The sequence below is a fragment of the Engystomops pustulosus genome, chromosome 7, assembly GCF_040894005.1.
Source record: "Engystomops pustulosus chromosome 7, aEngPut4.maternal, whole genome shotgun sequence".
NCBI lineage: Eukaryota > Metazoa > Chordata > Amphibia > Anura > Leptodactylidae > Engystomops > Engystomops pustulosus.
In genome coordinates this window covers 77,201,166-77,228,808 of record NC_092417.1, presented here as the reverse complement: position 1 = coordinate 77,228,808, position 27,643 = coordinate 77,201,166, and the positions used below count along the sequence as shown (strand labels likewise).

The window sequence follows — 27,643 nt, the reverse complement described above, 5'->3', positions numbered from 1 at the left end:
CTTCTTTAGGAGCATCCTAGGGAAGCTGGGTATGAAAACCCTGGAAGATCCTAGGAGAAGATCCGGCAATGAAGGGAGTTGCTGGATTATAAGGGTGAGCCGGATTAACCATTGCCAATCAGGGGGATGCTGGCCCTTTTAGTCCAGGAGAGCCGGCACGCGTCCTAGGAACGGGTATGCGTGCGGCCTAGTCGGACGGGAGGCAGGCTCGTGGAATGGTTAGTCCGGACCGGGGGCAGCGGAGGCCACGACACAACAAGGCGCGACAAAGATCGTGGGTGCATCCGTGACAAGAAATCTGTCTATGGTGTGGTGATGGACATGCAGGTGCACAAAGAGTAATCAGAGCCGTGTGATAATAACTGCTCATGCACCTGTCTGTCACATCACTGTGGACAGATTATATCCAATGGAAGTAAACTTAGAAGCTTTGTACAGAAGCAAAGCAAGCAGAAATCTAGAAAACCAGGCCCCTCTTGAACATGTTCCAATTAACAGCCATTACAACATCTTGTGGCAGAGAGTTCCATAGTCTTACTGCTCGCATAGTAAATAATCCCTGTCTATAGTGATGGTAGAACCGCATCTCTCCGGGTGTAGGGGATGCCCCCTTGTCCTTGCCACAGGCCTAAGTATAAAAAGATCTTCGGAGAGATCTCTGTACTGCCCATTCTGATATCTATACATTGTAATGAGGTCTCCCCTTAGTCCTCCAATTTTTTAAGCTGAATAACTCCAATCTTTGCAATCTGTCAGAAAAAACATGGATACATCATGGCTCATATGGCTCTGTAAATGGATGAATAAAAAAGTTAAAACTGAAAAATGTAACAGGTCAGTTCTTGAACAAGGGAGAGCTGCTGTTATGGACGACATTTCCATGTGGCCACTACTTACCTTCTCGAATCGTGCCTGGATGAGGTTGGCTTGCTGAATGAGCCTGTCCTTGAGGTCACGTAGACAATCCTCCTTGACCTGTTGAGCCTGCAGTCTTGTTAGCTTCTCAGGATCTCCTATAAGTGCAAGATATGGAGCCAGATAATCCAGTTCCAGCACAGCTTGCCGCTTTCGCTCTTCTTGTAAGGCACGTTCCTGTGACAAGGCAATGACACATCTATTAAATCCATAATTAAATTAAGAGGTACAGTACCATGACCACTCACCTGGGATGCCCGCTGCTCCTTGCTCTTATTATTCCTCTCAGTATTATAGATAGAAATTGTGAGCTGAGGATTTGCCTCTTCTTGAGCCCTCCGGGAAAGTATCTCCAGTACCTACAGGTGGTGGTCACATCCATCACTTTACGTCCAAGATCCATTACATCCATCAATCTAATTTCTCTGTCACACCTTTGACTATAACTAATCTTCGGATATTCGATATAGCAGTATCCAATAATGCTGTCAATATCATTAGAAAACCCTTACATTCTTTCAAAACCATCAGACTCAGTTACCAGATTTAACCCAGATGTATAACCATTTACATATTTATGTTCTAGTTATGCTACATTCATGTGGACGTATGCATATGTCCGACATGCTGGAGAGGAGGAGGGGTGACCCCCTCCCCTCTCCATAGAGATGTAAGCTACACGGCCGTGTACATGGGGAAAGATAGGACATGTTCTATCTTTTCCCGTGTACGGTGCGGTACAGTGCCACACGTGTGAGGCACCATATCGCTCTGTGCGCCTATTGCCATCTTTAAGTTGGGCGCCACGGTGAGTAGCACCTCTGCCTTGCAGCGCTGGGGTCCTGGATTCTAATCCCACCCAGTTCAACATCTGCAAAGAGCTTGTATGTTCTCTCTGTGTTTGCATGGGTTTCCTCTGGGTCCTCTGGTTTCCTCCAACACTCCAAAAACATACTGTTAGGTTAGATTGTGAGCCCCATTCAGGATAGGGACCAATTTGCCATGCTTTGCGCAGCGCTGCGTAATCTGTAGGAGCTATATAAATAAAGAATTATTATTATAAGTCCCATGCACCGCCATGTGAATGTAGCCTTATTCAGTACATTTGTTACTGTACCCCATTATCTGTTACATCTATTGGTGATCCCCCATACCCCTTTATTTGTCCTGTAGATTTGTATACCCCCATTATTCATCACATAAGTCAGTGTACTTTATTATCACTGACATCCACTAGCGTACCCACATTACATGTAGAGAACATTTCTAGTAACAAGATGATGACACATTATCATGCCCAAACATTATGCTACAAAGAGCCCGGAAAAGTGGCGACTCAGTATAATGATCCTCGTTCCCTACATCTATTATGATCCATCATATCCATCACTGTACCCCTCTTGTGTCACACTAGTTACTCTTCCTCAAGCATATGTCACATTTATCACTGTACCCGTCATGTGTCATATTATATCCTACTTCATTATAAAATACTTTAGCTTCAATGTGTAGTTATGTACCTCCGCCTCAGATTTCCGAACTACCTCCTGAGCGCACTGCTCTGCCTGCTGGAGTTGAAGAAGAGTCTCATAAACATAGAGCTTTGTGTTAAACTTCTCCAGTGGCTCCACCTGGGGGATGACAGATAGCAGAATGTATAATTAGAGGAATCATACAATTCATGTACAAGGTTGCTGGGCATAGTATTGTCATGCAGGACATTGCGTGTTTGCGGAAATGTCAAATCTAGGCGCCGAAGCTAAAACTCAATATCCACCTACTGATTACATTTCTGATCTTCTGTAGGAAGCTAATACTTTTTTAATTCATAGAAAGAATCCTATACTACCCGTTGCTTCTGCTCCCAAAAGACTGGTGGTGATGAGCATCTATTGTGCTCGTCCTGTCTAGGCATTCCTGGCCTCAGCAGTCATGTTTAAGCCAAGGGTTAGCAGACAGCTTGTTGGGAGCAGAAATGCTGGGAGCCATTAGCCAAAAGTAACATTTATGTTACCGTTAATAGTTTTGATTATATGCAGATTTTATCATGATGTAGTTGACTTTGTTTAGTGACTGTATTTCCTTGAGTTTAAGTACTGGACAACTCAGTAAAATTAGACAGTAAACCCAATTTTGATATCTTGTGGGACAATCATGTGAAGAGGTAGTGGAACAAGGGAGATGGTGGTCAAGATGGGACTGGCACCAGAAGACCACAGGAAAAGCACAGACCTTTTTCTGAAACTATGGGTAGAGTTGGAGACAATTTTGTAAGTAACCAACCCCACTTTTCTTTTTATATAGCCAGCAGCCTCTCCTCCTGTGAGGATTGGTAAAGGGTTAGGTTCACATCACCTGGTAGGAGATACAAGTCTCGGGGTTTAGCACCACTTGTGCCCCTTTCTCTCCAAGGTTGGCTGGCTTCATGAACTCCCACGTGGATGTTGTGATGTGATCATCCTGCTGATGACAGCGCACATGGATGCGATCCTCAGTGATCAGGAAGATTCGCTCGGCCACATCCTCATTGGCTGACTTGTCTGTGTTTCTATGGAAACGTTCTGTAATTTTCTGGCAAAGGATACAATTTGTATAGTCATAAATGTAACTTATAACTGGTGTTATCAAAAGAGTAGTCAATGAAGTGAGTCTCTGTGATATGTGAAAGCACTATAGAGCAGAGGACTCCAACCCATGGCTCAAGACTGGGCCGTGACATTGCTGATCCCAGGTGCAACTGCAGACATTCAGTTCTTCCCCTTTCCTCGTTCCCCTGGAGTATTTCTCTCCCCTTCTCTGTTGTGGCTGTGTGCGGTGTCATCATGGCACAAGCAGGGCAAAGAAAAGAAAAGGAAAAAGAAAGCAGGGAGGATGAGGGTGTACCAGAAAAGGAGGCATTAAAGAGGAGATGTTATAGAGGGCATACATCAGAGGGCTACAGAAAGATGGGCATTATGGTCTTGTGAAATTCAAATTTTTGGTACTTCCCATCCCGCCAGGCCCTGGAAAGAAATTTTTGTGTGCATTTTTTGGTTAAAATATAGTCGGGAACCACTGATGTTCAGGTGAAAAAACATAGGTAAAGTCTGTTACATTACCTAGCGGGAGTATCTTTATTATAATATATTTGATAGTAAAAGGGGATTGAGTGTCTTAAAGGACACCTGTCATGAGGTCTCTGTCACTAGTCCTGTCACCACTACCTATTGGAGTAGCTCACAAGGATCCCATCCCAGCCTTTATCTTGTCAATTTATACATTAATCATTGCAAAATCATCTATTCTTTATTATGTAAATGAGGCTGGTCACATGGTCAGAGGCAGTGATGTCACCCCTGTTCCCCCTCCCCTCTCCTCCTCCTGCTCATGTCTGTGTGTAATGTATAGTAAGGCATGGCTAGTGTGTGTGCTTTATCTGCTGACATGCCGCATCCTCCTAATACACAGAGACATAGACATCTGCTACACAAGTACCTGACATGTTCTGCTATAACATGGCTGCCTGGAGCTGTTGTATCTCTCCTGTATACAGACACACAGGCTGCAGGAGGCACCAGCACCAGGTAGCACATGGAGGAGCCATTACACAGGTTGTCAGTCAAGCACTGGGGGTGTGGCTGTACCTCCCACTCATGAATAAGCTGGGCAGCTTGGATATGCTAATGACTCATTGGACATTTCACAGGTCATTTGCATACAGGACCTCATTGCTTAAGTTTACAGGCATGTAGAGGGACAATGAAGGGATAGAGGCAATGCTTTCTAATGGCAGTTTATGAAAATATATTTAGATTAGGGGGTTATTTTGCATGATGGGTTCTCTTTAAAAAGGTTTTTTTTTATATACAGGCGGTCTTCGAGTTACGTACAAGATAGGTTCTGTAGGTTTGTTCTTAAGTTGAGTTTGTATGTAAGTCGGAACTGTATATTTTATCATTGTAACCCCAGTCAAAAAATTTTTGGTCTCTGTGACAATTGGATTTTAAAAATGTTGGATTGTCATAAGAAAAATCTTAATTACTGGCACCTGTGATAACTGTTATAGCTGTTTATTGTAGCCTAGGACTAAAGTACAGTAAATTACCAAAATCCAGAGGTCCATTTGTAACTAGGGGTCGTATGTAAGTCAGGTCTTCTTAAGTAGGGGATCGCCTGTACTGGATTAGAGTCCATACCAGGATAGGTCTGGGGTTGGCTTCTGTAGGTCCTCCAGCTATGGACACTTTCTTTGGCCTTTTTCCATATTGTGTGTGCTTGTAACAAAGAAAGTCCTCTCGACCCTGGAAAATCTCGACCATCTCCTTTGGTTGCTCCTCCCGTCTCTGTAATCCATCCAGGCGAGCCCCACTATAAAACAGCATTGTGCGCTCTGTTTCCGGGACTTGGGAGCGGAAGGTGTGAACTAGAGCATAGTTGGAGGATTAGAAGTAGACTCTGTGCATAGACCTAACACTTGTCATAAGGTCAGCATATTACCCTTCAAAGCGTCCACACGACCTGGAGAGAAGTATTCAGTTGTGACTCCAGACTGTTTCTTCTGTTGCCTCATGTCCAACTTGTCCTTCCGATTCTGGAAGCAGTCCTGAACCTCTAGCACTATGGAGCCTGAGAAACAGAACAGAACCAGGTGTCAGCTTGGAATATTTAACCCTCTCCATTATGGTAACTTTTTAGAACTTACATCCTATATCCTGGTAAATGGTAAGGCGTGACACCTGCCCATTATCCTGGAGGTAGGGGGCCCACTTCTCCAGTTTTGCCTTCCTGTATTGTAGAAGCTTCTTTCCCTGAGGACATCGCGTCTCAAATTCTGTAGGAATAGTGCAGAAATAGAGCACAATGAGACCTTTTGGTATTGTATATTGAGATTTCTGCGTCTACTATCATTGTCACTCACTCTCATGCTAACATTGTATGTGAGGACAGGACTACCAAGTCATCCAAGGCTACAATGCTAGCATAGCCTATAACCATAACCTGAACGGGGTTCCAAATGACCAGAGAGGGGTTTACATAGAGCTGTTCCTTCTTACATCATGAGAAAGCATTTCCCACAAAGACAAGTTTCTTATATGTATCTATGACAACATAATAACGCATTCTCTAATTCACTGTTATTAACAAAAATGCAGCATTTCACAGATATCAGTCCTGCTGTACACAATTTCAGTTTCTCAAAGACACAACCCTGTAACTTCTGACTTTAGGGTCGGACACCATCTTGCTGAGTTTCTGTGTCTTACTGCTCTGAGCCTTTAGCTACGCCCACCAGCACGGAGCTCACAGACACTCACTCATCACATCCTGCCAGCACATGGTGATCAGAGAGACTCTGCAAACTACAAGGAGATAAGTGATTCGGGGTAAGGGGAGGAATGCACGTGTCTGTGAGAACACAGATGTAGCAGTGCTGTGTGTGTAATAGGCATCTCATGGATCTCTAAAATGTGTCATCTCTCTTTCTATGCGTCAGTGAGTTAGTACAATGTCAGAAACCAGATGAAAGTTTTTATACGCCTGTACCCTAATAATCTAACCATATTGTCACCCCACAGAACTAGATGGATTATAATGTGTCTGCTTAGAGAGGCCCCACCCACACCCTGGGATTTTGCACTGAGCAGCCAAGGGAGTGATAGGAGCTAAAACAGCAATAAAACAGAGTAAAATTGTAAAGTAAGGGGTTAAAATGGGCTTTATTGTGTTAACAACACTAGGGGATTAAAATGTAAGAATCTTCTTTTGTGGGAAATCCACTTTAAATATTTATATAGGTTACTATATGTGCATGTCACCACACATCATCTTAATCTTATAGCATTCAGCAGATTTATGAAACCTAAATGAAGAAAAAACTACATTTAGTGCTCATGGCAACCAATGACAGTGTAGCTTTACTTTTTTTCAACATATGGACCACCAGGATAGCAACTATAGACTCACGGGCCCCCATTCAGCTGTTCAACATGCCCATAAGTAAGGTATGTTTGGTTCATAATGAAATGGTAGATTTCCTTTAAATCAAATCAAAAGACAAGGGGCATAGTCTCTGTTTGGAGAAAGCAAGGTTTAACCATTTCCCTGACAGGCCTTTTTGGAAGTTTTGTCTCAGAGCAGTTTTAATTATTCTGACATATACAAATAAAACTGAAATTACAGCATAAAGAATTGTACTCAACCCCAACAACCCATATGTTTTCTAAAAGCAGACCGTTGCCAAAATTGTATCAAGGAGTTTATTGACATTGGCACCTTCATGCAATTTTTAATAAAAAAAAATAAATTTAAAAAACGGCTAAAAATTTAATTTCATTGAAAAAAATTATTACAGTAAATAATTTGCTTTATATCTCCTAAATGTAATAGATGAACATGTAATGAGTACATACAGTAGATACCTCATAGTCATATGTTCACATGAACAAATCATCATAAAATTACTAAAACTGAAATAACCAAAAATTAGCTATTAAGATAGAAATCACAACTTTCAAAATATAGGGGCACAGTGTTGAGTTTTCTGTCGGACTGCATGTTCTTTTAGGTGCAAACTGCTTGCAGAGGTATTTAAGAAGTCCCTGCCCCACATTTGTGTCGTGGCAGCATTATCCTTCATGCGACACAAATTTCTGCACTGAAGGGGGGCGTTCTGGTACACAGTCGTACGGTGCACTAGATTTAACATGCAAAGTTCGACAGAAGTGTGACGGTGTTAAAGGTGCACCAAAAAAATGCGGTGCAGAGGGTGCCAGATTCATGCAGAACATGCACCAGAAATCATGAATCTGGTGCACTCTGCACTATACACAGGGAAACTGCACATGGAACACTGTTCTGAGTAAATGTTCCCCACAGATTTAAAAGTAAAGGCACCCCTGAAACCTATATATTTTTTGAAAGCAGACAACCTGACAATTGCATTTGTCTTGATTAACCAGAATACACAACATCGAAAAGAATTTACCGTTCCAAAAGTGCTAAAACTAAAATCATTCAATATTTGGTTGTAATCCACAAATGTGTTTTTTCACAAAACACAGTGTACAAAAATAACTTTTAAATACACACAACAACCCTTATGCCACTTAGCAGCAAACTGTGATAAATTTCTCTGACAGGCCCGTTTCTTCCACCAGGCGGGCGACACCCGGTGGAGGAAACAGGGGTTCCAGCAGCCCCCACTAAAAAAAAAAACTACCGTAAGTACTCACCTTCCCCGCGGCTCCTCTATTCTATCTTCAACAGCAGTGCAACCCGGCTTTGTGCGCTTACTATGATGTTATAGTGTGTGCGCCAGCAGAGCGAACAGAGTTGGGTCGCACTACTGCTAAAGAAGAGGGGAGACAGGGATCCGCAGGGAGCTGTGTGCTGGCTACCTATATACTGGAGGGGTTGTGTAGTCTGCTGGATACCAATATACTTTGTGAAGTTTGCAGTGTGCTGGCTACTTAGATACGGGGGGGGGGGGGTAGAGGGGGGGCTGCATTGTGCTGGCTCCCTATATACGGGGGGAATGTTGCAATGTGCTGGCTACCTATATACTGTGGGGAGGTGGCTGCAGTATGTTGGCTACGTATATACTGTCGGGGGGGGGGGGGGAGACTGCGGTGTGCTTGGTTCTAGTACTGTAATTAGGAACTCCATACTGGTGCTGTATTTATGTAATAAGCTTTGTTCTTGTGAAGTATATATGTAAATTGCTATTATAATTAATGACAGCACAATATTATAAATTTGAAAAACACTGTACATTTTCATTAAAGGGGGCACTTTATATGTTAGAATTAATTTTGGAGGAGCAATGTCTAAGCTAACTTAGTGGCATAGTGCGACACACACTATAATCCATAAATAAATGCGTCTCTAATATTTTTGTTGGCTGCTTTTTATGCTAAATATCAAGGCGGATTGTGTATATTTTAATAAACCCTGGGGAACCTAGAAAGTTCCCTGATTTCCGGATCCTTGGAACCTAGAGACACAATCTTAACTTCATATGAAAGGGGAAATTCTAGGTGCCAGGGATACAACGTAATGGCTCCTAGAATCCAAGACCATACAGGTGCCACCTTGTGAGGACATATAAGATCATCCTTGGTGATAAAAGGCTTTATCTTCACTGGAGACACTGTAAAAACTGTGAATCTTTGGAATAGCCTGCCTATGGAACTGGTCACATTAGGGTCAACAGAGATCTTTAAGAAGGGTCTAGATGCCTTTTTACATCAAAATAACAAATAGTTATATTATAATATAGAAATGTGTTTCATTAAATCCCTTCGTTTTCCTTCCACAATTGATATTAATGGACGTATGTCTTTTTTTCAACCATACTAATTATGCAACTAAGTAACTATATAGGCCCCATAGCAAACTTTTGCCCCTAGGCCTACCGCCCCCCCCCCTCTACAACTGTATGTTGCGGTGTGAAAATATACCGTTACCTCTCCATTAAAATGAGTTTAGTGCTATAATCCCACCCCTAGTGTGGCCACAAAGTATAATATTCCTCTACTGGCCCCGGATAGTATAGCATCCACTTTCGTTTAGCCCCTGACTTATTATTTCTGTCCCATCACTTTTAGTACCTGAGGAGCCTGTCTCACTTATAGGGACACATTTACTTAACCGGTTCAGTTGCGATCCAGCGGCGCCTTCTCTGACGAGGATTAGGGTCTGCCGGGATTCACTAAGGTCCGTCCGCCCGATATCCACCAGGTGTCGCTGCTGCACCGAGGGCCGCCGGAGTTCACCTGCTTCTTCCCGATGCATGTAAGTGCTGATCTTGCGACACAAATTTTCTTTTTAAATCTGCAGGTTTTCCGAATACATCAGGTTGTCCGACAGCCACGCCCCCCCCCGATTTTTGTTGCATGAAAGCCGGTGCTGATGTGCCAAAATCCGATCGCATGCAGCAAAATCCCAGGGCAATTCGGCGCAAAGTGGAAATTGTCGGGAAACCCGACGAAAGTGTACGATTCGGACCCTTAGTAAATGAGCCCCATAGTGTTCCTTCGCTGTTGGAGCTCCACCAAAAATGCTCCTCTTTCAGTAGACCTAAACGTATGCCCCTTTTCAGTAGCCCCAACTTATGCACTTCTTTCTGTAACCCTGCTGCCCTTTTCTGCCTGCATCAGCATTGTAGTCGACTAAATCTGCTTTCGGAGAACACAGATAGAGTTGGCAGCCACTGAGAGGCCCTCCCCCACTGCACTAACCCAAGTAGTTCCACCAGTGCCCAAAATAATTTTTCCCCATCGCCCCCAAAAACCTAATCCTTCCGGATAAACGTCCCCACAACGGCTGTGTGAAAGCAGCTAAATACTGAATGTATACCAGTGGTGCACCGTGCCAAGTAACTATGTTTCAGTTATATTCAGTGCTGTCTTCTATGATAGTAGTAAGAATAGAGTAAATGAGGATACTGTAAACCTTATTGCTGTATATTTCTCTATAGTATTGTACAGTGGCTTATGAGGTCTGTCATAACTGCAGCCATTGTGGCACTGTGACCAAACATCATGTTCATCACCACACACCATGTACTTAACCATGTGCACCAAAACAGACCATATGCATTAACTATACATCATGTACTCCACCATACAACATCTGCACCACCAACATTATGTGCTTCACCACACACCAAGTACCCCATGATACATCATGCGCTCCACAACAAACCATGTGCAAGATTAAACACCATGTTAATTAACATAAACCATGTACAGCACCATGGGCATTGATGCAAAGCATGTTTTGTTAACATAAACATTTAGAAATCATCCTGCTCAGTCACATACCAAGTGCCACATTATTTGTACAAACCTTTTGGGGTCACCACAATGGGCAGCACCCAGGTTACTGGTACCTGCATCGCCTGTTCCTAGAAGAGAAAACAAAAAAAGTAAACTGTCATTAAAAGTGTCATGGCCTTGGATATCAATCCATAATTCTATTCAAATACACAATAGAAGCCATAAAAGCTGCTACTAGGCCCGCAGCCTAAAGTGGATCCTCCTGCATTAGGCCACTTTAAGTTTTGTCTTGTTTTTGTTGAATTACGATCACACTGAATAACGATCCAGGACGTGTGATTACATCTTTGCAGGTCCTGGCAGTAAGAACCCAAAAGGAAGCCACACCGAAGACCCTGCAAGTGCTATGTAGGTAATGTGGATGCCCTACAGATAAGCACTTATACCAGGCATACAGCATACAGCACTTCACACAAAAGGTTCAGTATTTATGGAATAACTACTTGCTTATTCACCACAGAGCATAATTTGATTGGGTTCCCCTTTGGCCATACTTCCATCCTTGTTTCATTATACCCTACAGCCCCTTATTCTCCATTGCCCCATGGACACTTACTTGGTCTCCATTCTCATCCTCCTCATCTTCTTCTTCCTTCATTTCTGGGATAAGCAGCACAGGTTTTATGGTGCTTAATAGCATAAACTCCCAACAAACAGGGTCTCCCAGGTCAAAAGTCAGATCCTATGCAAAAAGATAAGTCAACCATAGAGCATATAAATGGTATTCCAATGCTTTTCCTTCTCACTCTCAAAAAAAATGAAAAAACTGCATTGTAGTCTGTATTTTATGAAGTCGTTCCAAGCACTTAACACCTTCCACCACATTCATTTACTCACTACACTTTACACACCATAATCCTTGTTGCACCGTACACATTGGACTGTACCTTGTCACTGTACCCACTATACTAGCAAATATCTCTCCCTTCTGTCAATATCCCCTGTTATTTGTTAAAATTTACAAACTTCCCTCTCCACTTTCACATGCCACTGTCTACAAAGTGGCTACGCACACTACACACTGCTTCCCCACATCACTTCCCATTCTATGCCTACAAATTGCACTGTCCTATTTCACCCCTCCACTCTATTCACTGGTCTATGTCTTTCACGTCTATAATACCGTCCAGTTACCTTGCAGCCATTGCGACAGTCTTGCATGTTCACCCAGTAGTTTTCATGGTTCCAAAGACTCTCAATGCCCAAAAAGTGTTGGTCTTTTGTCTCATATGCTTTGCCTGTCAATGCATCAATGAAGAAACTGTCTGGAACTTCTCTCTTCCCAGCCAGAACTAACACCCAGCAGTGGATTCTGCGACCATACATGGGGTCTGGACCAGGCTTCTCAGAATTCTGTGGACACATGTCATGCTGTTACTTATGGAAGATAAAACATTTTGCTCCAGTTTCCATCTGCCTGGATTTCAATCCTGCACAAGTGACACTGGTTAGGGATCATGCACCAGATGTACAAAGACCAATGTGCTAGTACTATAAGCAATGGTGGGTGTTAACCTACCACCTGACGCTGCTCCTCCTCTTCCAGTTGTTTGAGGTGGGAGGCCTGCATCTTAGCCTCTCTTTTTGCTTGTTGATCGAGTTCAAACTTACTGACCAATTGTCTTGGAGGCCGCACACTGTATTTCTTATGAGACTTTTCCGGTGATGCTGCAGGGCTCTGCATTACAAAAAAAATATAGGGTGTATATTTGTATGACGTGGGTGAATGTGAATGAAGAGGTGAGAGATGCAGTTGATACCTTACTGAAGGAGAGGATAAAGGTATAACGATCTATATAGGAGAACACGTAGGGCACAAGTTCTACTAACAACATACAGAATAGACAGATACAGAAAACTTACCTCTAGTGTGGTTTTTAGGAGAGGACAAACTTCGCGAGTCTCATCCATAAGACACATTTCGCGAGAGGCATACCCGCTGACACAGTAGGCATCATATCCAGCGCCCAGCAGCAAGGAACAAAGCAAGACACTAAAATCAAAGCAATTTCCCTTCTGTACCCGCAAAATGGAGTATGAGGAGAAGAGCTGGCGTGGCTGCAAATATGAAAGGTCCAGTGAGAGGTAAATGAGTGGAGACATATACTAAACAAGGACAAGTAATAACAAGGAAGAAATATGGAGGCAAGAGAAAGGGAAGGCCTGGAGAAAGGATGGAATGCAGAAAGGAAGAGTCTAAAATATAGCCCAACCAGTGAGAAATATTGAATTGTTGCAAAAACTGGACATGCAGATATGTTTATCTAAGGCAAATATATAAATTATAACATTCTTAGCCAAGATAATATCCAGGCTTGTAGCAGAAAGAGATATGGTATCTGGGAGCCAATAATGTGTCCTACCATTGACTGACAGTCACCATTGTTTGCACTTGTGTCCTGACTGAGAAACCTGGAGTGTTATGGATTGATTTGTTGGCATCGGACCATGCCAGCTCTGGCAACTTCCAAATGTGCAAAATCTATATGACCAGTTGCAATATCTGTGGAGCAGGATGCCATAGAGACCCTGTATGTCTCCATGCCCAACCATATCTTATCACCTGGAAACACAGTCCTAGAGCTTGCTTTCTATTCTACAATTTCACCTAATAAACGTTTCATCTTATTCTAATATTGCTATCACTTCTCTATAACATCATCGCATCCACACAAAGAAAGTTTCACTCTATAACAACAAATGACTGGTGAAGATTTATGAAAATCGTAAATGAATGAACCATGGAGAAATGTGATTTGGAGGGAGAAGATAAATTCACGGTGGAGACTTATGAAGTGAATTAAGAAGATACATGAATGGTGAAGATATATGATGCATAAAGTCAGGGTGAATGAATAATGGAGGTATATGAAAAGAGTAGAGGAGATGAATGATCTGAGGTTACAGTTGTCTTGAAAAATAGAGTCTTCTCACCAGCTCAATTGGAGTATTTAGTGGTTCCATTGTTAAAAATTCTGAGACAAAATGTGCACATTCATCCCAGTGATAGAGCTCCGGGTACGGTAGGAGTGTGGGGCGCAGCGTAGAACACACAAACTTCTGTGGGATAAAGAGATGAAAACGGTAACATCCTATCCTCTATCTTACATGCTGGGGATGGTCATGCTAGATCCCACTGACCTCCACACCACACTCGTTCAGTGGGGACATGAACAGCGGCTTCCTGTCGGGGTAGAGGTGCGTGTACTGGCGGAAAAAGTTGTCCGCCAGGTTCAGCAGTGTCTTTTCCTGAGGAGAATTCTCAGTGTAGGATGATGGGAATACTGTGAAGTCCACATCTTCATCTATTTCTCTGGGAAACAAAAAAAAGCTTAAAAGTCAGAGTAATAAAAACATATGTGTATCAATGTGAGACCCACATAAAAATGCTTTATAAAGAAGTTTTTACATTGCTGCCAATAACATTTTTATTTTTGGGCACAAGTACAATGGTACAATTTAGAATAGATATGAAAGAAATTTTGTTTGCTTAAAGAGGACCTGTCACCCCCAAAAAATACCCCCACCAAATTAGTTCCCCCTAATCCTGTCCCCAGCCCCTTTATATTTATTGAATTTTTATTAAAATGTGTGTGTGCATACTTAGTTTTAAATGATCCGACCTCTTACCAAATAAGAGATTGGACCGTCGTACAGGTCCCCTAGCAGTCTGTCATATTCATGAGAGGGGCGTCCAACCCCCCCCCCCCCCCCTCATGTCCCTGTCAGTCAGGGGGTGTGTCAGGGCATGAAGGGGGTGTGTCGGACGGCCCTCTCATGAATATGGCCGACTGCTAGGGGACCTGTGCGACAATCCGACCTCTTATTTGGTAAGAGTTCGGATCGTTTAAAACTAAGTATGCACACACACATTTCAATAAAAATTAATTAAATATAAAGGGGCTAGGGACAGGATTAGGGGGAACTAATTTGGTAGGGGTATTTTTCGGGGGTGACAGGTCCTCTTTAAAAAAAAAAGACACATATCCTCTATTTCAAGCACCAGTGATAGTTTTTATGGGAGCAGATTCTGTATGCAATACATGTGGGCAAGACTATAGTTACAGACATAAAACATAGATGTGTTTGCTTAATTTATTTATTTTTTTATATCCGTAGTAGGTGCATACGTATTAGATGCTTTTGCAACCCACTCAAGATGTTGCATTACTGTCTGCAACACTTTGTATAACGAAGCTTAAAAATGCTTTACTACACGTCAGTGGTGTGAATACGGTGTTCTCATCGCCATACAGTGCTTGGGCAGTAACGCTAGTTTATGTCAGCTCCTTGCACATTGGTGCACTAGTTTGGAGAATATAAATGGTTTCTTTTTCTTACTGGCTAGCTGTGACTGTATACGCTGCTATCAGACTAATACAAGCTAATTGTGGTTATATAGGCTTCTGCCATAACCCTTTATGCTTGAGCAGCACCACTAGTCTCCTCTGCTATGAGCCTGGTATAACCATATCTTCACTTTCTCCTAGCTAGGCTAGCTGATTCTGAAGTTAGCAATCTAATCTAGCTAACTTTGTACCAGCTGACCAGTACACACCAGACCCTGCGACCCCACGTATTTAATTTCGCCAAAAATTCATCAGGGGTCTTTTAGAGGAAGGCAGATTTTTCTAAAGTGTATTATACATAGGTCTGTGCGGTGTGCACACCCGGCATAGTACTAGCCGTGGCACGCGCCGTGTCAGCCCTGCTTATATCCCAAATCAAGGGCTCGTCCCCGCCGACGAGCATCCTTCAGAAGCCAATCAGCAGGCAGTACGTAATTTGTGATGCACTGCTATGGAACAGGCCTACATGTCCAATCGTCGATGCGTTGGAGGGGCCAGCACTTGAACCGGCCCGCCTGTGATCTACGCTCGTTCTATACTGCAGGCAAGAATTCATATTCCAGGTACTGTATTTCCCGGCATAGTGTAAACCCTACAATACCCTTTCACCTGTTTATCTGCACAGTGACCTGGGTCACATACCGGCATAGTGGTAGCTGCTTGTTTTGCAGCGCCTGTGATTATCATCGCCATATCTCAAACTGTCAAACTGTACCAACTCGGTGTGGGTTAGGGTCGCTACATGCACGGATACCTCATTACCTGAAACACTTAATAAGGACACTGCTGTATCCAAGCTTATATCTGCCTCCTGATTGTCTCCTGGTTAGAGATATAACCTAGATCTGGGATGTATTTAGATTATCGTTAGGGACAGCACTGCTTCCAGTGCTTTTATTGCAGTGATCCCGGCAGTATTTTGATGAACTTTCACCATATCTATTGCACGGTTTTGGAGTAGTATCAGAGGTGCTCAGAATTATAAGGGAAGGTTCAAGATGGAGTAGTGAAAGGGGCTCATGTCAAATTACATACCTTTGCATGTGTGATACTGAGACATCTGCTATGACAACATGTACAGGACAGTGTCCAAAAAGGACTGTCGGGATTAAATAAGAAATTCATTCTTCAGGGGTATGTTATCGGTACTGGGGGGTTCTCCGCAGTTATAACTATCCCCACTATCATTCATTGAAGCTACGGAAGGATATAAAGTCATTTATTCCATAAGGTTTTACAGAATAATTTGTAAATTGGGCCCCTTTCCTGAGGATCATTCTATCCCAGTGCCCTCCTCTTGCAGAAAATTCTGCTGGATAGGCTTTTTGTACAACTGCATACCGCTACCGCTACTGAGCTTTGCATCAGATCACAGTTTTGAGAAAAGGAAAAAGAATTCTAGAAGCAACTCTGACTAAATACACTGCCCACATAAAAGAACGCAAACATACACAGCATATAAGAGATACACAAGATTTCAGGGATAAAAAAGTATATGAAGTTCTACAGAAGAGACCCACAAAAATAGTGGATACAGATATCACCTCATCAGAGGCAGAAGTTTCTGACATCGAAAACAGTACCACACTCAGTGGAAGAGGTCATAATAGACAAAGAGGGGGAAAAAACAGAGCAGGCCCGGCGCCAAAACCCGGCCAACCCGGGCAAGTGCCGGGGCCCCGGGGTACTGGAGGGGCCCACTCGGGCCCCCGGATCAATTGTACCAGTGTCGCTATAAGACACTGGCACAATTGATCACCATCCGGATCGATCACTTTTCTGCCTCTATGCTGCGCTGGTCGGGAGCGCAGCATAGAGGCAGAATCTAAAACTCACCTGTCCCAGTTGCCACGATGTGGTGCTCCGCAGGGTATGCGACAGCTCTGAAGCCGGTGCACATGATGACGTCATCGGATCACGTGTGCCGGCTTCAGAGAAGGCGCGTACGGGAGGCCCAGGCCGAAGACAGAAGATAGCTGCAGGCGCTGCTCCGGGGGAACCAGGAAAGGTGAATTCTTTTTTCTTTCCCAGAGGGGGTGGGGGGCAGTGTGTCCGCAGGGGGAGGGAGGAGGGAGGGGGTCAGTGTGGCCGCATGGGGAGGAGGAGGGGGGGGTCAGCAGGGGTGTCATTGTGTCAGCAGAGGGGGGAAGGGTTCAGTGTGTCCGCAGGAGGAGGGAGGGGGTCAGTGTGTCCGCAGGGGGAGGGAGGAGGGAGGGGGTCAGTGTGTCCGCATGGAGAGGAGGAGGGGTGTCATTGTGTCAGCAGAGGAAGGGGGGGCGGGTTCAGTGTGTCTGCAGGAGGAGGGAGGGGGTCAGTGTGTCAGCAGGGGTGTCATTGTGTCAGCAGGGGGGGGGGGGGTTCAGTGTGACCGCAGGGGGAGGGAGTCAGTGTGTCTGCAGGGGGAGGTTGGTGGTGGTCAGTGTGTCCGCAGGGGAGGGGGGGTGGTCAGTGTGTCCGCAGGTGGAAGGGGGGTAGTCACTGTGTCCGGGGGGGGGGGCAGTGTGGCCACTGGAGGGCGGCCCATGGAGGGGCCCACTTAGGCTCTGTCGCCCAGGGGCTCACTAAAACCTGGAGCCGGCCCTGAAACAGAGGTAGAGGCCAAAGGGGAATTTTTTAGATCTTCCTCTAGGTCCACCTCTAGGTCGACCACCGTACCCCAGACAAACCCAGAGCCAGGAAGAACAGACGACCTCTAAGTAATAAATATATCATCCCATCAACTAACTGAGAGGGAGATGAATGTCCTCATGAGAGGGTTGTCCTTTGCCCCAGATGTCCAAACCAACATCTTTGAATGGACAAAGGACATAAATCTATTTGCAAGAAATTTCAAGTGGCGGAAACTTTTTCTAATTCAAAATAGAAAAAGTTGCATTGAACACGGTTTAGAAGAAACACATGCTAAGGGCTTTTGTGATCTGTAATTGCTGATTGTGAGGCAAGCAGAGAGGAAGGTAAGGTCCATTTACTGAACTCAAGCTAAAGAGTACTAAAGCCCCTCCAATAGGAGACTATAAAAATTGACTTATTTGTTGACCTCGTAACAAAGAACTTGAAGAAGCTCAATCCAAAAAATTATCAGCATAAAAATTTTAGCAAGGAAGACACGGAAGCCTTAAGTTCTCTGGCAGTGATCCCATCCTTGTCATAAAACCATCTGACAAGGGTGGGAACATAGTATACATGGACAGAGAAACATACGAAGATATGTGTATGTCAATTCTCGAAGATGCCCAAAGCTACCAAAAAGTGAATAGAAACTCAACGAGGATATTCAAAGATGATCTGAAAACTATCCTAGATTCAGCACTGGCACGAAAACTCATTTTCAAGACAGAACACAAGTTCATGCTTCCAAAGCACCCACAAATTGCGGTCTTCTGATTCATTCCAAAAGTACATAAGGGGTCTCCACCCCTCAAGGGGAAACCGATTGTGTCGGGCATGAACAATCTGAAACAAAATGCCAGCTACTACCTTGATAAATTGCTGAGGCCCTTTGTACTGTCTCTCCCATCATACTGTATGTAAGGGACACCATGGAGGTGCTTAAGAAATTGGATGGGCTACAGGTTGACACAAGCCACTAACTTGCTGGTTTGGATGTGGACCTGTTGTTCCACAGCTATCTACCCCAACCCAAACCTGAAAGAACTTGGTAAGAGAGGAGACCGAAGGGCATGTTTCGCTGTGGACACTGTTCAGCATGTAAATGCATAACACCTTACTCCAACAGCAAGACACATGTGGTTACATCATCGGTGTAATCAGAGAGAAATATGGTTTAGGCATTGAGGTAGTAAGACCATCTGCAAGAGGAGGGGACTAGGACAGAATGATCCTCAGGAAAAAAGCCCAATGGAGGACCTTCACAATTAATTCTGTAAAACCTTATGGAATAAATGACTTTATATCCTTCACTAGCTTCATTGAATGATAGTAGGGATAGTTTTAACTGAGGAGAACACCTCCCCCCCCAGTACCGATAACATACCCCTGAGGAATTAATTTCTTATTTAATCCCGACAGTCCTTTTTGGACACTGTCCTGTACATGTTGTCATAGCAGATGTCTCAGTATCACACATGCAAAGGTATGTAATTCGACATGAGCCTCCAAAACCTCCAGAAACCGTGTAATAGATATGGTGAAAGTTCATCAAAATACTGCCGGGATCACTGCAATAAAAGCACTGGAAGCAGTGCTGTCCCTAACGATAATCTAAATACATCCCAGATCTAGGTTATATCTCTAACCAGGAGACAATCAGGAGGCAGATATAAGCTTGGATACAGCAGTGTCCTTATTAAGTGTTTCAGGTAATGAGGTATCCGTGCATGTAGCGACCCTAACCCACACCGAGTTGGTACAGTTTGACAGTTTGAGATATGGCGATGATAATCACAGGCGCTGCAAAACAAGCAGCTACCACTATGCCGGTATGTGACCCAGGTCACTGTGCAGATAAACAGGTGAAAGGGTATTGTAGGGTTTACACTATGCCGGGAAATACAGTACCTGGAATATGAATTCTTGCCTGCAGTATAGAACGAGCGTAGATCACAGGCGGGCCGGTTCAAGTGCTGGCCCCTCCAACGCATCGACGATTGGACATGTAGGCCTGTTCCATAGCAGTGCATCACAAATTACGTACTGCCTGCTGATTGGCTTCTGAAGGATGCTCGTCGGCGGGGACGAGCCCTTGATTTGGGATATAAGCAGGGCTGACACGGCGCGTGCCACGGCTAGTACTATGCCGGGTGTGCACACCGCACAGACCTATGTATAATACACTTTAGAAAAATCTGCCTTCCTCTAAAAGACCCCTGATGAATTTTTGGCGAAATTAAATACGTGGGGTCGCAGGGTCTGGTGTGTACTGGTCAGCTGGTACAAAGTTAGCTAGATTAGATTGCTAACTTCAGAATCAGCTAGCCTAGCTAGGAGAAAGTGAAGATATGGTTATACCAGGCTCATAGCAGAGGAGACTAGTGGTGCTGCTCAAGCATAAAGGGTTATGGCAGAAGCCTATATAACCACAATTAGCTTGTAATAGTCTGATAGCAGCGTTATATAGAGTCACAGCTAGCCAGTAAGAAAAAGAAACCATTTATATTCTCCAAACTAGTGCACCAATGTGCAAGGAGCTGACATAAACTAGCGTTACTGCCCAAGCACTGTATGGCGATGAGAACACCGTATTCACACCACTGACGTGTAGTAAAGCATTTTTAAGCTTCGTTATACAAAGTATTGCAGACAGTAATGCAACATCTTGAGTAGGATGCAAAAGCATCTAATACGTATGCACCTACTACGGATATAAAAAAAAATAAACAAAGCAAACACATCTACCGTATATACTCGTGTATAAGCCGAGTTTTTCAGCACAATGAGTCTTCTCAGTGTGGGGATTCAGAGTATGCATAATAGGGGTTCACAGACTCTTGACTGCCACTATCCTGGGATACTACTGACCCGGAGACATCCGTCACCTCAATAAGCGCTATGTGCTCCTGAATATTGTGCAGCTCACTGTCACTCAGAATGTCCTCCTCCTCCTCCTTCTGCTGCCCCTGCTCATCCAGCTCCTCAAGTGCCTCCATGACACCTAATAAGAAACAAACATGTGACATTAACACAATGCATATTTAGTGGATATACCTGCCAGAGCTGCCATGGTGATGGGGGAAATACTGGTGCCATCAAAGAAATCACTGGCAAACCCATAGAAATGAATGGAGCAGTATATATATATATATATATATATATATATATATGGGATGGGGAGACATGTAGGGGTCCCAGTAGTTGGACCCCTAATAATCTAATATTAATCTACAACCTGACTGATGGCGAAAGAGCGTTAGTGTACTGTAAAGCTGGAAATAATCATGATGGGGTAGCAATGTGGAGTTAGGGTCTAAGCTGTTCATTAAGATGATTGTTAGATGACAGGCAGTGGCGTAACTAGGAGAATCAGGGCCCCATAGCAGGCTTCTGCATGGGGCCCCCTTCTCACAAAAGAAATATACATATTTGTATACTTACACATGCAAGTTACAATCACACATTTATACACACATACAGAGCATATATACATCACATATATGTTATATACATGTTATGCTGAACAATATGTATATATACAATGTATATAATGGTGCACATCCTCCACTGTCAGGTAGGATGACAGGGCCCCCTGACACTGTGGGCCCCAAAGCGTCTTCTATGGCTGATACCACTGTAGTTACGCCCCTGACAGGGTGGAAGGGTGCTGGACAGTAAGATGATGGGTGTGAGTGTAATGGACGGTAGGATGATGGTTGTGAGTGTAATGGGCGGTAGGATGATGGGTGTGAGTGTAATGGGCGGTAGGATGGTGGCTATGAATGTAATGGACGGTAGGATGATGGGTGTGAGTGTAATGGACGGTAGGATGATGGGTGTGAGTGTAATGGACGGTAGGATGATGGGTGTGAGTGTAATGGACGGTAGGATGATGGGTGTGAGTGTAATGGACGGTAGGATGATGGGTGTGAGTGTAATGGACGGTGTGATGATGGGTTTGAGTGTAATGGACGGTAGGATGATGGGTGTGAGTGTAATGGACGGTAGGATGATGGGTGTGAGTGTAATGGACGGTGTGATGATGGGTTTGAGTGTAATGGACGGGTGGCGTTGTCTAACATTAATATCAGTAGATGATAAAACTCTCACCTGTCGTTAACTTCTGCGCGTTTGGTTGCGGGGCAACGCGACCGGAAGCTAAACGCAAAGGCTACAGGGAGATGTAGTTCGTCCAGTCTCGAGCGATCCTCTGCTTTACCACGCTGGAGCGCGGTGGCTGCTGGGAGAAGCAGGCTGAAACAGTTAACGTGTGATGATTGACACCTGCTAGTTATAAGGGGAGGGGTTGGTGCTGGTGATGGTGATGAGACGGAGTTCAACGATCACATGGTGAAGTGTATTGGTTCTACGTTCTCTAGGTCACCTCTTCCTGCGTGTGACTCCTGCACCTTTCTTACCTTCTATGCAGCCCTGCTCGTATATACAGACATACATTACTCTACCTCTATATAAGCCTTGCATGTACGCCCCCTCCTTTAGTACCTATATGCGACCATACATCATCTTCAGCTCCACCTCTATACTCATCCTTCTATATGTACCCCCTATGTTCTTTATATGTTACATCTCCCCCTGGTAAATACATACCTACATGTAACTATTTGCTCACAACCAACTTTTATTACCCTGTACACACCCTCCACCCCCCCCCCCCTGCCATCGCTACATGCCTTTCAATACATTGTATCTATATATCCCCCTACACCCCTCCATCAGATGTGTATACAGCTACAAGTGCTAAATATGGCCTCCTCTTCATAATGTGCAGGTGACATTGGATATTACATTACAAGTCGTATTCCAAGCTGCTGCTGACCCGCTAGTGTTCTAGGCTGGAGGTTTCCTTGCCTGGTGACTTGTACATGACAGTCTACCTGCTATTGTGTGTGAGCTATAAGCCACTGATTTTCCGCTTTCTGTTGTGCAGATGACACCTCTGGGTATTTGTTTTTTGTTTGTTCCTGTGTTGGAGCTACTGACTTTGGTCAATTTGGAGCAGATTGATGGTAAGCTGTGGGAGAGCAGATATACTGTTGGTAGCTTCTTGGATATTTCTTTGTTTCTTAATTTAGACATTTTCTTCTCCTATCAGCTCAAAATTCTAAAGACCACGTACGTGTCTTCTATAAAGACCCATGGCCTGTTGTGCAAACCACAGCACCTGCAGCCGCGGTCTTCCTGGGCGATACATGTCCCAATAATTTATGCCAGAATGGAGGAACATGTCTCATGCTCAATGGTAACCCTCAATGCCAGTGCAACCCAGGCTTTGTAGGTGACCAGTGCCAAGGTAGAGAGTCAGAAAAAATGCTGTTATGGTGGAGGGTGTGTTCTAGGTTCTGTTTTAAGGCTTATGGTGTGTCCTATTTTCCAGATCGTCAGCTCCAGCTTAGTTGTGATTCTGACCGCATGACCTTCCAGGTTCTGAAGAGCACTTTGCAAGAGGTGAATGTGAGCATATCCCTTCTACACATGTCCAACCCAGCATGTAAGCTACAGGAGACATCTGAGCTGTATGCCTCGGTCACATTGACCCATGAAAACCACACTCTGTGTGGCACCAAGATCCAGGTAAACTTTACTTCACCACATAATGTTGTCTTGCATTAATAATCTTGGTGAAATGAACTGTGGTGATAAGGCTGGTACCTCTAATTGAGGGGTTGATGGTAAAAAAAATGTAGCCATCTTTGGTAAAGGGCACCTTTTGCAGCAGTTGATCTTTTCCCACCTCTATTTTGCTAGTTTCTGTTAACCAGCTGAACATGGAACCTCTTGCTTCATAGTTGTCAAAATTTAGTATTCTGTCTCCTGGCCCAGGTGAATGGCAGTCATCTTATCTACACCAATGAGCTGAGCACAAATACAGTGAATCAGAGAGCAGAGGTCCCCAGCTCCATCATATCAAGGACTTCTAGCATCCGGATTGGCTTCTCCTGTGTATATCGCTATGACCGGGTTGTGTCTCTGCCATTCCCTCTGCTCACTAGTGCTGGGTAAGTAAACTGATCTGTATTCATTACGGGGATCCCACCCAAGCTCATTTACTTAAAGGACCTGAATATAATCTGGGGTTCTTATTATGCATCCTTGTTTTTGCCACATAGATGGCTACTGTCTGTCTGACCTCCATCTTTCTCTTTTTTTTTCTTTTTTTTTTTTTTTTTTGTATTTTATATATTCAGGCTGGCAACATTCATGGTAAACGAAGGAGAGTTTAATGTCACAATGGCTTTGTACCCCACGGCAGAGTACCTAGAGCCATACAATCGCCCTCCTGTCATCCATCTGAATCAGCATTTGTATGTACAGCTCCAGATCCATGGTCACAGTCCTCAGACCTACTTTACCCTAAAGTTAGAAGAATGCTGGGCCACCCCTTGGGCTGATCATGGCAGCATGGTTCGACATCTCCTTATTAGAGATGGGTGAGTGTCATTTTTGGATTTAAAGAGAACCTGTCGGGCAAAATAACCCCCCTAAACTAAATATATTTTCATAAACTGCCATTAGAAAGCATTGCCTCTATCCCTTCATTGTCCCTCTACATGCCTGTAAACTTAAGCAATGAGGTCCTAAAGCTGTATGCAAATGACCTGTGAGATGTCCAATGAGTCATTATCATTTTCAAGCTGTCCAGCTTATTCATGAGTGGGAGGCACAGCCACACCCCCAGTGCATGACTTGCAGCCTGTATAATGATGTAATGGTGGCTCCATGTGCTTCCTGGTGCTAGCGGCCACGACCCTGCAGCCTGTGTGTGTATAGGAGAGATACAACAGCTCCAGGCAGCCATATTATAGCGGAACATGTCAGGTACTTGTGTAGCTGATGTCTGTGTCTCACACATGTGTATTAGGAGGGAGAGCATGTCAGCAGATAAAGCACTGACACTTGCAATGCTTTACTATACACACAGACCTGAGCAGGGGGAGGGGGGGGGGGGGTGACATCACTGCCTCTGACCATGTGACCAGCCTCATTTACATAATAAAGAAAATATGATTTTATGATTATTGTATGAATTTACTAGATAAAGGCTGTGAGCTGCTCCAACAGTTAAGGTGACAGAGACCTGATGACAGGTGTCCTTTAAAGTATGGTTGGTTTGGCAGTAGATGGCAAGTTCATTGCTGACTGACTTGTCTTTCTATAGAATTGCTAATGACTCTACGACAGACCTAATCGACTCTGGAAACTGGTCCTTAAGTCGGTTCTCCCTTTTGATGTTTCACTTCATCCAGTATGAGGAAGTTTACCTGCATTGCCGTATCTGGCTCTGCCAATACAATGCCACGCAGTGCCACCAGCAGGTAGGTACTTTTCTCACAGAAGACTGGTCTAATGGTTATGAGTTTACTGTTGAGGACAGAAGGAATGCTTGCCATAGTATTGTAGATTAGTCTTCACATGCCATCTGCAACCCTGTAGGCTATATAAGCAGAATATGGATTTGACCTCGAAGATTTTTATGGAATGTTTTGTAGTTATAAATGTCTAAATTGGGGAAAACCACTTTACATGTCTGACCACCATGGCTAATCTTAATGTGCTTTTCCTTTTAAAGCCCAGGCTTGAACGGACGAAAAGAGAATTGAGTGACCCATACAGAAAAGTGGTGTCCTGTGGCCCAGTCAAGCTGGAAGGAAGTGTCAGGACCAGTATGGAGGAACCAGAGTCTGGTATGTGATTCTCTGATTGTGGTTGGTTATTTTCAGACGTGGACATAGCCAGATAGTGGATTGTTCTATGTCAGGAATATGGTCCTGGCCACTTGTCTACATAAGTTTTGCCCTGCAAACAGTTTGTCAATTAGTTACAAACTGTGCAGTTAGACTGCATACACATTGAGGGACATTTATTATGGCTTAACTGCTATTTTTGTGGCCTTCCACCACCTTTTCTTCTTTCTGACCTATTTGATAGCACTCAACTCCAGAATAAAAAAATTCTTTTCCACCTTCTTAGACTTTGGTCAGAAGGGATGTAGTTCTAAATTCAAGGTAAACCACTTGCTGCAAGGAAAGGAACAAATATTGTAAGCAGAACAGCACACAATTGTATCTGCGTGTTATTGGTGAATGGTCTGACAGGGAGAGCACTCAAATTTTATTTATAGCACTACCAATATAGGACAAAGGTCACCAAAAGGTCAAAGATCATAAATTATGACACAAAATATAATATCAATTTTTATTTTTAACACCAAATACAGCAATTAAGAAAACTTCATTAAAAACTATGATAAAAAGTCTGCAAAAACACAACGAAATGTGGTGGTGGTCCTAAACAAGTGCATATGCGTCTCCTAAAACATGTTCAAATGGACACAAAGTATACAAATATAGATATATGTAATCAAATTACCCACCCGGGCGTAACATCATACAAAATTTAGGAGAGAAGATGGACCACCCCGACGTACGTTTCGCCGTCTCTTCCACCAGTGGGTGTGCTGTGGTAGGAACAACTTATATATACATAATATGATCTAATCATGTGACCCGCCTGGGCCAGTGATGCTGCTGTTACCTGAGTTAACAGCTCATCGCGGGTGCGCGTTTTAGAGCATTGACACGGTCATCATGCCTGCATCCAAGGACGGGAATCGGAGCTCGGGAAGTCGAATCACACGCACTTGTGCGATTCATCGTGAGCCAGAAGTCCGGAGCCGCCGTCGGAATACGTGCATGCGCCGACGCGCAGCCCCTGGCCAAATTTTTTATACATCTCCCTCGTTGCATTTCAAAGCCTGTGGAATGGGGAGGTTGGCCTGATCACCGATATGTTTCTACTGGAACACTTGCGGTGCTTGTTCTTGATCACATGTTTTGTTTTGGTAGAAACGTATTGGTGACTTTATCAATGACCTATCTATTGGAACGGTCACTTATAAATTGCACCTTTCCAATCAGCTCTTTCACACTACAGATGGAGCCAGAAGCCTGAACCAGCTTTGTCTGGCCAGTCTCTACACTGCAGACTCTCATGCACTTTACAGAAACTGTACCCCTCCTAGGAGTTTTCTTCTTTAAGTCAAAGCTAACGGCCTATAAAGTGACTCTTGTAGAGCCTTCTCAGACAAATGGGCCTTCCAACTGACTGCTTGTGTTACTAGGATCGGCCCCTGCTTTTCTAATGACTGCTTGCTGCAAAGAAGAATTATGTTCCTGTGCTATGATATATAGATGTTGTTGTGATTGAGCCTCTTCCATTACATGAGAGAACTATAGCTGCACATGGTACTATTACTACCTCCTACACTATGGGACCAAGAGCACTTATAGCAAGAGAGATGTTTAATCTCCCTCTTTACTGGCGAGTTCTTACATTGTCTGCTTTCATGGTGGTTCTTTATGTAACACAAGCAGGCAGAATGGTGGTGATTTATACATATTCTGTATGTCCTTGTTCTTGGTCTCAACTCCAATCTTGTCTCCTCTCCAGGACTTGAGGCGCTCATCTTTGCAGGATCTTTTGCTGCAGGAATAGTTCTCCTTATCCTCAGTACTGTTGCCTTTGCTAAAGCTTTAAAGAAAATGACTGCCTTGAGAAGTCGTGCTAATCCTGCTCATGTTGAGCTACTCCTCTGAATAAAATCTGAACCTATCATGTCCTGTCTACATCTTTTCTGAATGGCCAACAACTGCGGCTCTGAGTTTCTTTTGTGTTGCCACAGTTACTAGAAAGGAATGGATCATTGTCATAGGGCTGTGGAGCGGTGGTAACTAAGGAAACACTTCTCTTATTCTCATGTAATGCTGGAATTATTTGTTACAGAAACTTAATTAAGATTATCTTCATAGGTTATGAAGAGGGGGCACGAGGTATTATGGTCCAGCCATTCTTTATAAAGGAATGGAATTAAAATAATTTAATAAGTAAAAATGCTGCTTGAACTTGTGATCAGCCACCATCCTACATACAGAA

At 43.8% G+C, this 27,643-nt stretch overlaps 2 protein-coding genes across 4 annotated transcripts in view; one reads left to right on the top strand and one right to left on the bottom strand.

Moving 5' to 3' along the window:
• DRC7 (dynein regulatory complex subunit 7) overlaps window positions 1-21,941 on the bottom strand; it is a 25,997-nt gene extending 4,056 nt beyond the window's left edge. The window contains exons 1-16 of one of the 3 annotated variants that reach the window (XM_072116917.1): window positions 21,803-21,941; window positions 20,561-20,693; window positions 13,875-14,046; window positions 13,668-13,793; window positions 12,597-12,791; window positions 12,253-12,411; window positions 11,868-12,086; window positions 11,290-11,415; window positions 10,744-10,801; window positions 5,597-5,725; window positions 5,392-5,520; window positions 5,091-5,317; window positions 3,271-3,486; window positions 2,436-2,546; window positions 1,164-1,274; window positions 898-1,092 (exon numbers count right to left, since the gene is read on the bottom strand). In XM_072116917.1, coding sequence (XP_071973018.1) covers window positions 898-1,092; window positions 1,164-1,274; window positions 2,436-2,546; window positions 3,271-3,486; window positions 5,091-5,317; window positions 5,392-5,520; window positions 5,597-5,725; window positions 10,744-10,801; window positions 11,290-11,415; window positions 11,868-12,086; window positions 12,253-12,411; window positions 12,597-12,791; window positions 13,668-13,793; window positions 13,875-14,046; window positions 20,561-20,688 — 2,301 coding nt within the window. In that variant the 5' untranslated portion in view covers window positions 20,689-20,693; window positions 21,803-21,941. Of the gene's footprint in view, window positions 1-897; window positions 1,093-1,163; window positions 1,275-2,435; window positions 2,547-3,270; window positions 3,487-5,090; window positions 5,318-5,391; window positions 5,521-5,596; window positions 5,726-10,743; window positions 10,802-11,289; window positions 11,416-11,867; window positions 12,087-12,252; window positions 12,412-12,596; window positions 12,792-13,667; window positions 13,794-13,874; window positions 14,047-20,560; window positions 20,694-21,133; window positions 21,153-21,802 lie in introns of those variants that run through there. The other 2 variants (XM_072116916.1, XM_072116919.1) reach the window with 2 other exon arrangements.
• Window positions 21,903-27,643, top strand: LOC140070420 (pancreatic secretory granule membrane major glycoprotein GP2-like). The gene is made up of 9 exons (XM_072116923.1): window positions 21,903-22,042; window positions 22,641-22,719; window positions 22,806-23,003; window positions 23,088-23,284; window positions 23,534-23,709; window positions 23,899-24,141; window positions 24,870-25,026; window positions 25,281-25,395; window positions 27,161-27,643. The coding sequence occupies exons 1-9, from the start codon at window positions 22,040-22,042 to the stop codon at window positions 27,304-27,306; spliced, it is 1,314 nt and encodes a 437-aa protein (XP_071973024.1). The 5' UTR covers window positions 21,903-22,039; the 3' UTR covers window positions 27,307-27,643.